Source organism: Pelophylax lessonae, assembly GCF_965119305.1.
Source record: "Pelophylax lessonae genome assembly, chromosome: 5".
Taxonomy (NCBI): Eukaryota; Metazoa; Chordata; class Amphibia; order Anura; family Ranidae; genus Pelophylax; species Pelophylax lessonae.
In genome coordinates this window covers 284,566,860-284,584,061 of record NC_138772.1, presented here as the reverse complement: position 1 = coordinate 284,584,061, position 17,202 = coordinate 284,566,860, and the positions used below count along the sequence as shown (strand labels likewise).

Sequence of the window (17,202 nt, the reverse complement as noted above, 5' to 3'; positions counted from 1 at the left end):
AGTATGCAGATCGAAAAATTCTGATCTCATTTTCACATTTCTGCACAACATGTCTATTTTATGTCATTGACCCAAACTGTGATCAAACTAGAGGTAATCATGAAGAGGTCAACCTCACATTTCTCTCACTACTAAAAACAGAATTTACAAGTTATAATTCATAGTAATAGAAACAAAACAAAACAGCTGTAATAACTGATGACAGTTGTAATGTGTAATATGTATACTATTCTATTACATATGAGATTTGCACTTTTTCATTGTTCTTTATGACAAACTGAGAGCTTGCCATTTAATAAGTAAAGGCAAAGTTTTTTTTTTTTCCTTTATTGACACCAGTAAATGGAAATACTGGTAATTACCTTGGATTGGTGCACTGATAACTTTAGGACTGGTAGAAGGGTAAGGACAAGGCATTAGGTAGCTAAATCTGACGTAATTTTCAATTCCGGGTTTTAACAATCTAATTTTTGGCTGCCCTGGAAAGCATGCTGGTTATGGCTTTCGCTGAATTATCCTTGCTTGTTATAAGCTTGTTTCTATCTTCTGTTTTGTAAGTATGTTTTTACTGCATAATTAAACTACAACCTACGGTACATCACTATTGGCTCCTTCTCTCTGTTCTGAGCTTGAGGAATATCTGCATTATCTGAGAGGTATACTAGGGAGTTCTTGATTCGATCCTTGTGACCCATCGGTTTATTAAAGTCAAGTCAGACTGAAAAGCTGGAGTCCATTGATTCTGGTAAGGAGGGACAAAGACGGGATGTGTGTCATATCACAGAGTGAATTTATGTGGAGCACTTCAGCACTTTCAAGAAAATTGGAGCACTTTTGATTGACTGTATTCGACATATTGGGGGCTTCTGAATTTTTGTTTTGTTATGTGTATATGATGCAAGCGCGGTTTTGTTGTATTTCCATGTTTACAAGTGATTAACACTTTGTGCACAGCTGCTGCAGACATCTCTTCACTGTTTTCACTTTATTTAGATATCCACCATAGCGCGAGTATTTATTTTATTCTATACTGCATACATTACATTTGTTTGCTTGGTATTTACTGAGTACTAGATTTGCCCTCAGCATTAGGGGTTTTTTTGTTTAAAATTAGAGAAGAGGAACTTCACCCGCCCGTGTTCATTTTTTTCTTTCCTCTTTTATCTGGTTTCCAGGGTTATCCTCAAAGCACATACACATCACATATACTGTTCGACTGTAATCCACCACTGCACACCCAATCCCACACAACCAACCATTCTCTTTACTTACATTATCAGAAGCCAGCTGTCTTTTTTGGGTTTAGTGCAGCTGCCCCCCCTGATGACTTGCAGTGTGGATGGATGTGTAATGGGACAACGTGTGCATTTTTTTTTTTTTTAATTATTAAAATGTATTTTATTTTTACACTGCTGCTAATTTTTTTTTATCACTTTTATTGATATCACAAGGATTGAAAACAACATTGTGCCAGCAATAGACATGTGACAGGTACTCTTTATGGAGAATCCTGGGGTCTATAAGACCCCAAATCCCTCCTCTGCCCTTAAAAGCTTTCAAAACACCAAGATCAGGGTTTTCTAATGCTTTTGATTTTTTTAAAAAGGCGTCGTTGATATCTGGGTAAACTGGAAGTGATGTCAGTGCCCCCATAATAAGCGGCTTGACGTCACTTCCGCACATGCGAGTCACAGCCATGGTACAAAGCTCTGAATGGATGGCACAGTCCATGCAGAGTGCAGAGTGACTTCATTGACTGCTTTTAAAGTAAATATCTCCTAAACCAGGGATCCTCAAACTACGGCCCTTCAGCTGTTGCGGAACTACACATCCCATGAGGCATTGTAAAACTCTGACATTCACAGACATGACTAGGCATGATGGGAATTGTAGTTCCAGAACAACTGGAGGGCTATAGTTTGAAGACCCCTGTCCTAAACAGTGCACGTTTAGGATATTTTTACTGTACCTACATTTAAGCCTTATTATAGGCTTACCTATAGGTATAAATGAAAAAGTGGACTTTACTACCACTTTAAGAATGCAGAACTGAAAAAAGTCAGAGGGAAAGAATTCTTACTCATTATATTTGTTCCGGGGCAGTGACTCAAAAAGTACTGAAAACAAGTGGATCAGCATAGCAGTCAAGGAACTAGTATTTTCAGAAGGAAAGGTCAGCAATGAACTTACACATACATTTAATATAAAGCTGCATTCAGAGGCATAAAAATTATTTTTAAAAATACTTCTAAAATCAGCGTTTTTTTTTCTTCCTATGTACACGAGGCCTAAAGTGGAACAGAGCTGCCGTGGGTTCCAAGAAGCACCTGCAACAATGGACAAGTATGCATGAGTTCCATTTTATCAGTGATGCAAGATCCACGTTCCCCATTGCTATTGCTGCACTGTTCTCCGCCACTTCTTTCAGACCAACACCTTTTTCATAGGTCCCTCTTGACGCATACATGTATTCATTACACTGTCCAGGCACAATACACAACAGTGCAAGCAGTGAACAATTACAAAAACTGTTAGCAGACAGGTAATGGAGTTCTCTTTTTTCATAAGATACATAAAAACTATTTTCAGCTAAAAAAAAAGTATGCCAAGCAATTTTTTGGGCAGGGAAGTTATTTACACTTTGAGGGCTAATTCAGACCTGTGCAGTACAGTAACACATGGTAAAACAGATAATTAGGTGTTTTATGTATAAAGAAAAAAAATGGGCTAGAGGCCCAAACATAAATAATAAAAAGCAGCTAGTACAATACCCTAATACATGGTATACAAGAAATGGAAAAACAGCAGTGCAGCACTTGTGTGAAAATCACGAAATACTCTTTACAAGTGATTGCAACATGCATGATATAAAAATCATCACAATAAAATGAAACATTAATTCAAGGCATAGAAGTGCATAAGGCTTATGAACTGAACAGTTCTAAAAGAAGGTCAGAAAAGGATTTTAATATGTGGCTGAAAAAAAAAAAAAAGAATGTGTCTCCCAATAGCCTCAAAGCATTTCATCAATAGAACCACCGCAGGTGGGGGGCATCCCAGACAGAAATGACCCTCACTCAGGAGAGGTCAAGAGATGATTGCTTTGATATTTCACTGACTCTCCAACCTCCTTCAGGGGTCTTATCAAACAATTACACCTCCGAGTATACCATAGGTCAATATGCAGTAACGCTCCACGCAGAAATGAGACCATGAAAAAAAAGAAGGAAACGCTCTCCCTGGTGCAAATCCATCAGATGAAGCAAAATTGAATAGGGGAAAAGCACTTACATAAGTAGATGTTAACCAGACAGTTAACCAAGATGGCAGCGGTTAATTTGCACATGAGCAGTGGCATGTGTTCTGGCTCCTCCCAATGTGTTTCTTCATACATGACCTCATCATCAATTAGGTGTTTTGCGGTGTGTTACAGCAAAACATGGTAATGCATAATCTGCAGTGGTGTGCGTTGCCATTCATTTTTGTTTGTCTGTCACTTACTTAAAGCGGAGTTCCGGGCACAGAATCGTTTTTTTTTTTTCAATCTCCCCCTAACAATCACCCTTACACATCGATACATCCGCTAATCCTGGTTAGAATGGTGAAATAATGAGTTTGCAAGAATAAAATCTTACTTTATATAATTTCTGATGTGCGGCGCCATCTTTGTTGTGGATTGCCGAGTCCGTTGTGGGGAAATGTCTTCCCTTCTTCCTGATTCCAGTGGGCGTAGGCCTGTGAGTCAAGAAATGAGAACAGTGGTCGGCCGCCCATGTGACTGCAAAGTGCATCATGGGAGGGCCGAGGAAGAGCTCCCAGGACGCATTGCGGCAGGAAGTGACGAGGAGAGCCGAGGCACAGGAGGGAGGAAGTCCTTTGAAAGGTGAGTATACAAACCTCTGTAAACAGGTAAGTGAAAAAAAAAAAACTATGGGAATATCCAATTCTGACTCAGCGGAGAGTAAGGAATACAATGCAGTAATTATTAGAAATTGAATTTTGTGCCCGGAACTCAGCTTTAAATGATAATCATTTATTGCACTGTGTTAATGTGTTTTGCGTTAAAGCATATGAATGGGCTGCTTAATGTACCAAAAAAATGTAGCATTTTTGGCAATGAATGGCACTGCATTGCACCAATATGCGCAACAAGCAATAGAGTTCATTACCACAGCACAATAGTGTGAAAAGGACCTCAAAGTCCATTTATAACTAGATGTCTATCTAAAGCGACCTTGTTTACAGTGTGACAACATGGTTGTGTGACTTCACTGCAGAAATAAACAAGTGCGTCACCAGTGGCATATCTGGAATCAAAATTACTTTCAGTAATAATTATAAAAAGTTCTGCTTGTCTGCCTCCTCCTTCCCCTCCCTTTTAAGTTTTGGCTCTTTATATTTTTGGGGTTTTGACAGGTACCTGCTCCCACTTCCAAACGGAAGTTCTGTCCCCACAGCCTTCTGGGACACGTCACTGCAGGACCATTAACAAAGGGCAGCGTGGCTCGCCACAAGCAGTCACAGCCGGCTTCCAAGAGCAAACCTATTGGAGCCGGGAACCTGAACAGGTAAGTGTCCTATTATTAAAAGTCAGCAGCTACAGTATTTTCATTTTTTGTTTCTAGGGTGAAGAACCATTTTCACATGTCATGAATGGGAGATGTAGAGGTGAGCTGTGGACAGGTGAGATCTACGACTGGGGAGGGGCAGAGGTGGGCTGTGAACAAAGGGTGCAGAGATGAGCTGTGGACGTAGAGGGTGCAGAAGGGAGATGTGGATTGGGGGTGCAAAGGTGGGCTGCAGACAAGGGGGGCTGCAAAGGTGACCTGTAAACCTAAAAGGTTAACAGTAAACGAGAGGAGGGGTACCAGCAGTGAGCTGTAGATAAGGAAAGGGGAGGCCTTGAACGAGGATTGCAGAGGTGAGCTGTGGACAGGGGGTGCATTGTTGTAGGGGATACAGGGGTGAGCTGTGCAGAAGGGGTGCTCAGGAACAGGTGAACAGGAGGTGCAGAGGGGAGTTCTGGACAGGGGGTGCAGAAGGGAGCTCTGGACAGGGGGTGCAGAAGGGAGCTCTGGACAGGGGGTGTATTGTTGTAGGGGATACAGAGGTGAGCTGTGCAGAAAGGGTGCTGAGATGAGCTGAGGATCAGGTGTAGAGGTAAGCTGCTGTGAACAGGGGGTGCAGATGTGACATAAAGGTGAGAGTGCAAAGGTGAAAAGGGGTGATAGCTTTATAGGGGGGGCTTGCTGTTTGCAAAAGAACATTTTCTCCCCCCCCCCCCATAAATGTTTGTTTTTGGGCGGGGGGGGGGGGATACAGATCTTGGTAGTGGTCATATATGGGAAATGCCTTATGCCCTAGTGACTGGCCCAAATGACCAGTCACTAGGTGGGTGGAGCCTGTTGTTGAGCTTTACTTTTGATTGACCGCCCATGGCAGAGAGCAGATCCAAAAGCTGCTACTGGACCGTACTGTTAATCAAAAGTAAAGCAGACCTGAGGAGGAACTAGTTCCCCAACAGGCACCACCTACCCCAGTGCAAAACTCCTCAGCCATGCATCTGTCAGTGTGATGGGTGCAGTGGCCAGAGAGAGAGGGTGGGACACACCTTCCTCAGTGCATACACAAACAGATTCATATACTTTACTTATCTGCAAGCACAGAAATCCTTTATGAATTCCCTCGTAGGTCTATATTCTGTGTGCAAAGAAGCATATGTAATGGATGAGTTTTAGTTTACAAAAAATGATTGTGCTGAGGATTATTCTGTGAGCATAAGGACTGTGGCATATGTGTGCTGTGTATACAGTAAGAAGTCTCAGGTCCTATTTACTATGCCCCTTTAAGCCCCTCCCACTGTCAGTGCAGTGTTGCCATGCTCAATGAAGTGTGCTGTGCACAACATACGATTGTCCTCCTTGAAGTCTTTCATAACCCAGCAACACCCGTCAAACTTCTAAGTCTACTTGAAACTCGACTGGCATACCTGGCGCTGTGCAGTGATGCTAAGACAAGCATGAAGCCAGCTAGGAAGTGCCCAGGGCATCAGATGTCCCTGTGCACAGGTAAGGGATCATTCACATGCGCGCAGAGAGCTGTACGTCATAAAAAAACAAACGTATTTCTGCACCCAGGAGGCACAGGTGTTTGTGTACAGTCACCAGTACAAATCAACGACAGGCTGCAGATGTACGCTGGTAACAGCATGTCTGAGCATTTACATGTGTTCTGAGAGGCAAAAACAGCCATAGATTCAACTTGTCCAGGGGTGCCCATCCGTCCACCAGTGTACACCGCAGCCTGTCAATGATTTTTACAGGGGTTTGTACAGGGGAGGACATTGGTCAAGGAGGCCCCCCTATGCTTGGATAGGAGGGTGGTGGGATGTAGAGCAATCGATCCCTCCATGTAGTCACTGAATGCCCGTTTCTCCTCCTCTCCCTCCCGCAGACATTCAGCGGCTGCAAGAGAGAAATGGAGGACATCAGTTCCTCCAGATGCCGCTCCCACGGCCTCGTTATCACAGTTCTGCTGCCGTGGGCCCCTGTGTGCTTCCCTGGCTCCCCACTCCTGGTTTCCCCCTCCCACCTCCCGCTGGCTACTGCAGAGAATGGTAGAGTGGGGAAGGATCCAGTAAATGTGTCATTTACCGCCCCCTTCTTTGTTTTATTGAATAGAGTAAGTGATGCATATCAATCACTGACTCCGGTTTTGTTTTTTTTTTTTATTAATTTATAGCTGAATAGCAAACAGTGTTTACTATGCCTCCATTTCTGAATAAACGGGAAGCTCTGTACTGATCTATTCCTGTTCATTCATTCTGTGCAGCTGAGGCTGTCCTCAGTCCCTCTCTCTCTCTCTCAAAAGTAAGACATCAGGGGTCTGCTTAGACCCCTGATATTTCACTAAAGCCCCCCAATGGGGGTCCTAAAAAATATGTAAAAAATAATATTGTAAAAAAAATAAATAAAAAAACTACTGATACCAGTGAAGGAACTACCAGGGTCACAAAGTCGCACTTGCGACTGAGTTCTGGCTTTGCGCCACTGTGGGGGGAACCCAGGATGGCAGGAAGGTGGCCCGCTGCAGGACAATAATAAAGGTTTCCATAAAGGGAGCAAAGGGCCCGGGATCAGTGGGAAGGGCCCCGGGCGGGGGCCAGGGGGACCCTTAATGGTTTCTTGCACTAGGGCCCTGAAGGTTCTAGTTACTCGTCTGGGTTTGTACACAAGCCCCTGTCATCCCTGGGTGCAGAAATGCTCCTAGTTTTTAATGGAGTTCGACCCACTGTGCCTGTGAATGTGCCAATAGGCTTAAAGTGATGGTAAACCTCAGACATGAAATATGAACAAAGCATATCCCTCTATAGTGTGTACTTATCTCAATTAAGAGCACTAAGTGTAATTTCTGTCTGATGCTTCCTTCCTCTGCTATCACCATGAATCACTTTTCCTGACACCAAGAGAAAATGGTGATGGGGTGGGAGCTCCAGCTGAATGACAGCCTCAGCTCTGCTCCTGCATGAAGGGGGGTGCCCCTTCCCTTCATGTAGCTCTCAGAGCTCCCCTTACTGATGTAACTTCAGCTCCACTTTTTAGATCTGAGAGATCCTGTGTAAATTCTGCACTTTGAATGGATGTAAGAGAAAAAAAGGCGGTAAATAAACAGGTAGGAGGATTTGTTTAATCTCACCCGAGGCCAGTCACTTCACTGGGTATGTGAGGGTTTACATCCACTTTAATTCTAGCAAACAATATAAACATGATCCAGCACAACATTTTAACCCTAAATACAGGACTACACCCAGGGAAAAACTACAACACAAAAAAAAGCCTAAACATTGATTTCTTGATGGAGCCCAAGTCTCATAATTAGCTCAGTATCAGGAAGGGGAGCGAAAGAATGCCATGCATTACACACACTAAGGCTGGCCATACACTAAACAATATGATTCTACATCCTCCTCTAGATCTACCATTAAAGTCCAGCTCCGGGAAATTCTAAAACTCAAACTGTTAGTGCTGGTTCACACTATAGCGATGTCAGACATTGCATGTGATTCGCACCGCACTGCTCTGCAAAGCACATGCGATGTCTGTGCAATGCAAATTCAGCCATACATATTGTATGGCTGAATTTGCATCGCATTTGGACCAAAGCAGGACCCTTTTTTGGTCCGCACCAGAATCAGATCGCATGGGTGTTCACACCTATGCGATTTGATTCCTGTCCGAATTGACAGTTCGCACTGCGATATTCAAACTAATCTGGGGGTGTCATAAACTTTGTAATGACACTCCCAGCAGTATGCATATGGAAGTGTGAACTGCCTGCGAGTCGGGTGCCATGAGGGAACCCGCAGTGGATTTGCAGGGCTCTCACATTGCACCAATGTGAACAGGCACTAAGGGTGATTTACTCATTTAGTCTAGAAGAGATGCGAAGCACCTTTACTTAACTAATCCTCCACTCCCTCCAAAGATGTCCTTCCCTATGCTCCAGCTGTCCATGGCATTATCACATCCAAAACTATGGACCCTTAATCAGTCTTGGTGATGTCAGACCCCTAGACAGCCAGAGCATAGGGGAGAAGACACTGCGGAGACCAATCTAGCAGTGCAGAGAAGCGGAGAACTGGGCAAATTTCATTTTTAGTGTCAACTATATCTAAGCAAGTAATTGACTCTTGCAGTGTGGGTGCAGCTTGAACTTTTTAGTTGTCTGGAGTTGGGTTTTAACTTTGTAGCAAACGGAATGGATTGCGTAAATGTTACATCTCATATTACATTATTTTGGCCAGTCTAAAGAAGATTGTAAAATTACATTGTATGGCCAGCCTGACCAAAATGATGTGATGTGAGCAGGGCCATTGCGCCCTAGGCAAGATCGGCTTGAACCCCTACCAAAAAATAATACTTCCTAGCTAGTATGTTCAAATACAATAAAAATTCATATATTTGTTTACAAATCATTTTTTATACATTTTAATTTTAAATAGAATTTTAAATGTATTTGAACTGAGAATGCTGGGTGCTGTAGTGCCACAGTATTCAGAGCCCTCCACTAGGATTCACTTATAAGGCTCCAATAGTCCCAATTTCTCAGGCCTGTCAGTGTGGGCACAGGGCGGCATGGGGCAGTTCCTGTGTGGTATAGGGATCGGACACAGTCACAGTGGGGTCTTGTGGGGGGGGCGAGAAAGCAAATGGCCCCAGACTCCTAGCATGCACCGGCAAAGCAGCGGCAGCGCCCCCAGGGGAAGTGAGGCTGTGTGGGGAGAAGAGGACAGACTTCTCTGCCCTGACCGGGCTTCAACCAGGACTAGAGAAGGCAAATGTAGCCGACTGCTCCTTCTGTGGCCGGCAACCCTGGACAGCGAGAGAAACCAGCGGCCATGAATGCCCCTTAGGCGGCAGTGCGCCCTGGGTGGCTGCCAAGTTTGCCTAGCAGTAGCGCCAGCCCTGAATGCGAGGTCAAACCTAAGCAATATATTTAACCAATGCCAAATGAGGCAAGCTCTCCTAATACATAGCTGATGATAGATCTAAAAGAGATTGCACAATCACATTATATAGCGTATGGCCAGCCTGACCAAAACAATGTAATATAGGGACAAACCTAAGCAATCTGTTCAATTAGTATCAAACCAGGCAGGCTCTCCTACTACATAGTTGGTGGCAGATCTAAAGGAGATGGGACAATCAGATTGTAGTGTATGGCCAGCCTTACCAAAACAACGTCACACGAGGACAAACCAGAAGTGATCTAGTCAATTAAAGTGATTGTAAGGCCCTTTTCACACATGTGGACCGTTCATTTCATCAGTTCAGAAAAAAAGGATGATGTTTACATCAGTTTGTCATCAGTATTTCATCCATATTTTTCATCCTCCAGGTAGAGTTCTTAACCACTTGAGTCCCGGAGCCATTTTTTCATGCAAAAATGGACCATTTGTCTGTTCACATCAGTTTTTCGTCTGATCCATTTTTTTTTAATGAAAAATAGTTTTGATCCGTTCCAAAAAACAGATGAATGAAAAATTGACAAACGGTCCGCAAGTGTGAAAGGGGCCTAAATGTTTTTGTTTTTTTTTGAATGCCTCCTTTCCACTGAGTGGTACGGTACGGTTCGGTTCAGTACAGTACGGTTCGGAACGGTACACATTGCGTTTCCACTGCCAATAGTACCCTTTCATGATAGGCGTGGTGTAGCAGGAAAGCTGTGATAGACGATTCTCTGTCAACCAATCAAAGTTCTGCAGAGTGTAGCTCCACCCTGTTGGTACGGTAATAATGTGCTTGGTACCCCAACGAAAGGGTACCAAAAAAGTGGTACGGTACGGTTCGGAATTAGGGTACCATTCATAATGGAAACTGCATAAATATCGTACCGTACCGAACCGAACCATACCAGAAAGCTCAGTGGAAACGAGCCATAAATTAACTACTTCCTCACTGTGCTACAGTCGAAAGATGTCTATAGCACGGCTCTCTCGCTCATGGCTGCCCTCCTGGAACCTGGTCCCTGGGGCATGCATCTGGCACGTTCTGTAATCGGGGTAAAGGGCCAATCACAGTGACCCCTTTACCATGTGATCGGCTGTGTCAAATCATAGCTGATTACAGTGTAAACAGAATTGCCAGCAGTACTTTCCTGACACAGCATGAGGAGAGGAGAGCCAGTAACCGGCAATCCTGACAGGGGAAATGCACAAAGACAGTCAGGGCACTGGTCATCATTGCTGCCCACCAGTGCCTCCTCATCAGTGCCACCTATCAGTGCTGCCTCATTAGTAAAGGAGAAAATGTACTCATTTGCAAAATGTTATAACAGAAATGAAGAAAAAGTTTTTTTTTGCTTTTTATCAAAAATGTTTTATCTTTTTTTTGTTTAGCAAAAAATAAAACCGTGTTGATTAAATACCACCAAAAGAAAGCTCCATTTGTGCAGAAAAAAAAAACAATAAAAGGTTCCTACGAGTACAGTGTTGCATGACTGCACAATTGTCAGTCCAACTGAAAGCTGAAAATTGGCCTGAGCAGGAAAGGGGTATAAGCAAGTAAGCAAGTGGTTAATACACGTCATACTTACAAGAGCCATTGGCTCCTGCTGCTGCCAATCAAATCCTGTAACACGGGAGTGGGGGGCAGGGCTGAGTTCCACAGTCTGTGTCAATGAACACAGCAGCGGGACTCCGGAGTGAGCCCTCATGGGTAGCTCCAGGGAAAGCAGCTTTCCGTGGGGGTGTTCTATCAGAATACCGCAACCTATCAGATTCTGCAACCGGAAGTGACGTTCGGACGAGAACTACTTACTGCTCATGCGCCATGCATTCCCACATGGCCGCTATGCATTCCAATAGGTTTCCTAATGTGACAGAACACAAAGCAGCTGCGGACATCTTCTTACACCCACACAAGTCTTGCATTTTCAATTTATTTTAGCAGTAAACTAACCTTATAAACTTAATAACAGTATTAGAACAATAAATCACAGCACCACACCTCCACTGTAAAATTATCTCCGCGCTTCAGGAAGCACCAGCTAATCGCTGGCAAAGAATATATACCAAAATGCTGCCACTTAGGCTGCATTCACATGTCAGCGTATGATCGCGGGCAGAACCGCCGCGGTTCCGCCCGCGATTCGGAGATTTATTGCAAATCGCGGGATGCCTAGCATTGCCCGTTGATTTGCAATAGCCCCCCAAACGCCGAGCGATGTTGCCGCGATTTACGCCCGCCGAATCGCGGCAACATCGCGCAAACAAAATCGCGGGACGCAATACGCTCCAAAAAAGTACAAGAGCTTCTTTGGGGCGTATTGCGTCCCGCGATTTTGTTTGTGCGATGTTGCCGCGATTCGGCGGGCGTAAATCGCGGCAACATCGCTCGGCGTTTGGGGGGCTATTGCAAATCAACGGGCAACGCTAGGCGTCCCGCGATTTGCAATAAATCTCCGAATCGCGGGCGGAACCGCGGCGGTTCTGCCCGCGATCATACGCTGACATGTGAATGTAGCCTTAAACAAATAACGAGAATATTTGATAGCAATATGTAAATAAATAAATAGTAGCGCAAAACAATGTAAAATTGTCTAAAAAAACCTGAAGGTGAATATCAATTAATGACTAGTGCACACAGTATATAACCATAAAACACTGAGAATCACTCAGAGAAAAGTCCCACAGTCTTTTTCAGGTAAGGTATATATAACAAAAGTATAGATGTAATAGTCCACTAGATAGCCGATCACTCGTGCAGTCTGAAAGGATCACCTCTATTCCACCACCAAGTTCCGGGGGTAATGTAAGGAATGGCCACTCACCAGATCCCTATGCTCATCTATTCTCATAAATGAGCAGACATTGCATGTAGATAAATACAACCGCACGCTGTCACAGATCAGGGTGCCTTGGCGCGGCCTGCAGCTTACGCATGTATTTGCAAATGTGTGCAACTAAACCCCTGTTTTTAACGCATACTGTTAGACAGGTTAATTTGGCTGGTTGCTGGCTGGTTGGTAAGTAGTGACTGGAAATCCCTTTGTTTTTGAAGAGCATGTACGGGCCAATAGGACCTGGTTCGCTGTCCAATTCACTCTGGATAATCCACTCTTACTCCCGTGCATGTAGAGATAAAGAATAGCCTCCACTAGTGCAATATGTTTTACACAGGCTTTATTAAGATAACATAACAATAGTTGCACTCACTTTTGGTAGAATAAAGACACGCATGTAGTGTAAGCGGCAGTGAGGTGAACGTCCAATCCTACTGGAACATGGCTCCACGCCAGATCAGGTAGTTCCGGAAGTCCTCCTCCGCCACAATCGTAAGCTGGGTACGTCGTCTGGCCACGCCCAGTCTGACCACGTGTCTTTATTCTACCAAAAGTGAGTGCAACTATTGTTATGTTATCTTAATAAAGCCTGTGTGAAACATATTGCACTAGTGGAGGCTATTCTTTATCTCTACATGCACAGGAGTAAGAGTGGATTATCCAGAGTGAATTGGACAGCGAACCACATCCCATTGGCCCATACATGCTCTGTGACAGCGTGCGGTTGTATTTATCTACATGCAATGTCTGCTCATTTATGAGAATAGATGAGCATAGGGATCTGGTGAGTGGCCATTCCTTACATTACCCCCGGAACTTGGTGGTGGAATAGAGGTGATCCTTTCAGACTGCACGAGTGATCGGCTATCTAGTGGACTATTACATCTATACTTTTGTTATATATACCTTACCTGAAAAAGACTGGGACTTTTCTCTGAGTGATTCTCAGTGTTTTATGGTTATATACTGTGTGCACTAGTCATTTATTGATATCCACCTTCAGGTTTTTTTAGACAATTTTACATTGTTTTGCGCTACTATTTATTTATTTACATATCAATAACAGTATTACATTTCTATTATTATTGTAATATAGTAAATACAGTGAAAAACCTGCATGCAGAAGGTGGCGACGGCCATCTTGGCACACCCCTCACTGCTCAGCGACACACTGATTATATAGTGAAATAGTTTATTTCACTCGGTCCCAGGTGAGATAGTCTACTTGAGTCTATAAGGTGAGTTTACAGCTAAAATAAATGTAAAATTCAAGACTTGCGTGGGTGTAAGAAGATGTTGGCAGCTGCTTCGCGTTCTGTCACATTAGGAAACCTATTGTAACACATGGCGCATGCGCAGTAAGTTGTTCTCGTATGAACGTCACTTGCGGCTGCAGAATCTGATAGGTAGCGGTATTCTGATAGAACAGGGGCACCCCATGAAGAGGTAGGGGCTTAGAGCACTGGCGGGGGACCCCCAAAAAAGAGGATCTGTGCAAAACCAGGTAAGTATAAGCACGTTTATTATTTTTATTAAAAAAATAAATAAAAAGTTTACAACCCCTTTAAGATAAAAAAAAAAAAAAAAGCCTTTTACCTTTACAAGCACTTTAATATGAAAGCAGACAGACCCTCCTCCTACCTAGCTGCTGGTAGATACAGAAGAGATGGTCCAATCAGAATGCAGAGTGTATGGGCAGACTAGCCCTGGTGCTCACCTGTAGAGGTATGTGAGGGATGAGAGGTGAGCCTGCTCCGTCCTTCTACACAATGGCTCGGAGTCTCCTCTTCCTGACGGCGATGGTAGATGTCAGTGTGAGCCTGGGCAGACTCAGCCATGCCTGTACGGTGTGCTGTGACTGTAATAATGAGCGCTCCTCACAGCCCCACACAGGACACCACTACCTCCTACACAGCCTCTCCACTTCCTCTTCTACAACTATTTAATCTTCCCTCATTACCTTCTCTTTGTTTTCTTTTCGCACCCAATCACATTGCTTTCTAGGGGTGGTTCTGTTCAGGGAACGCCCCCCTGAGAGATGCCCAATTTTTACCAGAGATATGAATGTGCGCGCTGCCAGGAAGCCGGGGCTGTGCTGATTGGGAAGTGCATGTTCATTTCCCGCCACCGCTGCCTGTTTACTTCATGTGTGAAGGTGCTGGGGGCTCACAGTCACCTCAGGCACCAATCCGGTGTATGTTCCTACATCACTTTAGCAGTAGAAGAGGCAGCATTCTCCCCTCTTATGAGAAGCATTGTATATCTCAGGCTCCTCTCACGCATTGGGTTGTTCTGCATTGTTACTACCTACCTACATGGTGTCACTCAGATCTGCACAGGTGCAAAGCTCTGCGGAAACGCCAATTTCAATGCTACATTTAGTCTACATTCACATGTTAGCATAACGGACCAGGGGCAGAATCACCCCGATTCTGCCCGCGATCCGGAAATCATTGCAAATCGCGGGACGCCTGTGCGTTGCCGTTGATTTGCAATGGCACCCCAAACGCTGTGCGATGTTGCTGCGATTTCCGCCTGCCGAATCGCGGTAACATAGCGCAAAAAGGGTACAAGAGCTTCTTTGGGGCGTCATGCGACCCGCAATTTTGTTTGCCTGATGTTACCGAGATTCGGCAGGCGGAAATCGCGGCAATATCGTACAGCGTTTGGGGTGCCATTGTAAATCAACGGCAACGCACAGGCGTCCCGCGATTTGCAATGATTTCCGGATCGTGGGCAGAATCTCGGTGATTCTGTCCACGGTCCGCTACGCTAACATGTGAACGTAGCCTAACATGTGAACGTAGCCTAACATGTGAACGTAGCCTAACATGTGAACGTAACCTGTGAACATGTGAACGGGCGCCACCACCTGACAAACTCTGAATGGGAATACGCTGGAACCGCGAGACAAACTGGGTTCGCAAGTGGAAGCACATTTCCGCCATGCAAAATTGTCACTTAGCAATTATTTAACCAGTGTTCATTTCATTGACTAAAATGCACAAAAAAAGGAGAAACAGAAAACTACTTCCCAAGACTTGATAGCTGGGGAAGTAGTCTCCCGTTTCTCCTTTTTTGTGCAAAATATCTTTGGGGTGTTGGTACCAGTATCTGCACTTTACCTTAGCGGCTCTTCTATTAATTGTTGACTAAAATATTCTCGTTGACTAAATTAATACTATTTTAGTCAACTAAAATAAAATACAACTAAAACAATTCAGATGACTAAAACAAAAATGACATTTTAGGCACCTTTTACACGGTCCACATTCCGTGGTGGACCGTGCTCTGCTCAGCGGGGATCGATCCGCCGATCCCTGCTGAGCCGGCGGATGACAGCTCAGTCTCCGCACTGTGTGCGGGGAGGGAGGTGTCAGAGCCCCGCTGCTCTCTATGGGGAATCGGATGAGAGCGGACCGCCTGTCCGCTCTCATCCGATCCGATCCCCAGGACGGATGGAAAATAGGTTTTCCATCCGTCCGGATTTTACGGACAGGATCGGATGCGGATGGCAGCGGGTGTCAGCGGACATGTCTCCGCTGACATCCGCTGCTCCATAGGGCTGAATGGGGCATCCGATCAGATCCGCCTAAAAAACTGACAGGCGGATCTGATCAGAACGCCCGTGTGAAAGAGCCCTAAGGGTGTTTTCACACTTGGTGCGATTGCCTGGTCCGAACCGAGTTCGATTGCTCCCCCTGCCCCCGATGGACTGTGTTTTGAGAGCTGATCCTAGAGCAGAAAAACGCCCCAAAACGCCTACATGTGAACGGAGCCTAAAAAAAAGTCTGTAAATAACAACGCCAAGATGTAAACGTAGCCCAAAGAAATAATGCCTTAAAATTTAACTAAAGCCATTGGATTTTAGTCAACTAAAATGTACTGGAGATTTTAGTCGACTAAAACATGACTAAAACTAAAACAACTCAGATGACTAAAATACGACTAAAACTAAAATGGCGTTTTAGTCAAAAGACTATAACTAACAGTGGCGGCCTGTCTATAGGGGGCGCAGGCCCCCCCCCCCCCCCCCAAAAAAAGAAAAAAAAAGATATTAAAAAAAAATTCAATTTTTAGCCCACTAGGGGTGCCGGACTTAGTGGTGGCTATGGAGGGGGGGTGGGGTTTTCCATCCCACGTGCGGCGGGCAGAGGCGCCGATTGGCGGCCTTCTGGGGGTCACCGGGTGCAGAGCAATGCGCCCCGACACTTCCCACTTTTGTGACGTCCTGGCTGTGATTGGTCCAGACTCCAGCCTGGACCAATCATCATTCAGGACATCCTGACCCCGATGGACTGTGTTCACATTTGATTTTCGTATCCGAACCGCAGTATACTTGTGTCATAAAGCTGCAGCCGGCGCATACTCATGTTGCTTGGCAACCGCTGTAAACGAGAAGGTGCCTAAATGGATAGAATTGCTTGCTTTGGTACGATTGCGTTCTCATCAGAAGCAAACCGTACTGGAGTTCACATGAACCGTACCCCAGACCACCCTTTCTAAGTAGACTCAGGTACGGTTCGCGAGTTCAAAGACAGTGTTAACTTTATCAAAAAGAACCGAATTCTGACGTCAATCGAACCCGGGTGCGCACCAAAAGTACTAGTGTGAAAACACCCTTAGTCAAAAGACTATTATTTGTTGACTAAAATATTTTCGTCGACTAAATACTATTTTATTCGACTAAAATATAACTAAAACAATTTAGATGACTAAAACTAAAATGACATTTTAGTCAAAAGACTAAAATACGACTAAATCTAAAATGGCATTTTAGTTAAAAGACTATGACTAAAACTAAATTAGTAACATCGCGCAAACAGAATCGCGGCACGCATGACGCCCAAAAAAGGTACA

The 17,202-nt window shown here is 44.5% G+C and overlaps 1 protein-coding gene across 1 annotated transcript in view; it reads right to left on the bottom strand.

Annotated features, from left to right (window-relative positions):
• Nucleotides 1–14,180, bottom strand: part of OTULINL (OTU deubiquitinase with linear linkage specificity like) — a gene marked incomplete at its 5' end in the record, with an annotated part of 131,821 nt that extends 117,641 nt beyond the window's left edge. Inside the window, one exon of the mRNA XM_082257442.1 lies at nucleotides 14,060–14,180. Coding sequence (XP_082113568.1) covers nucleotides 14,060–14,180 — 121 coding nt within the window. The remainder of the gene's footprint in view (nucleotides 1–14,059) is intronic.
• Between the last annotated feature and the right edge of the window lie 3,022 nt (nucleotides 14,181–17,202).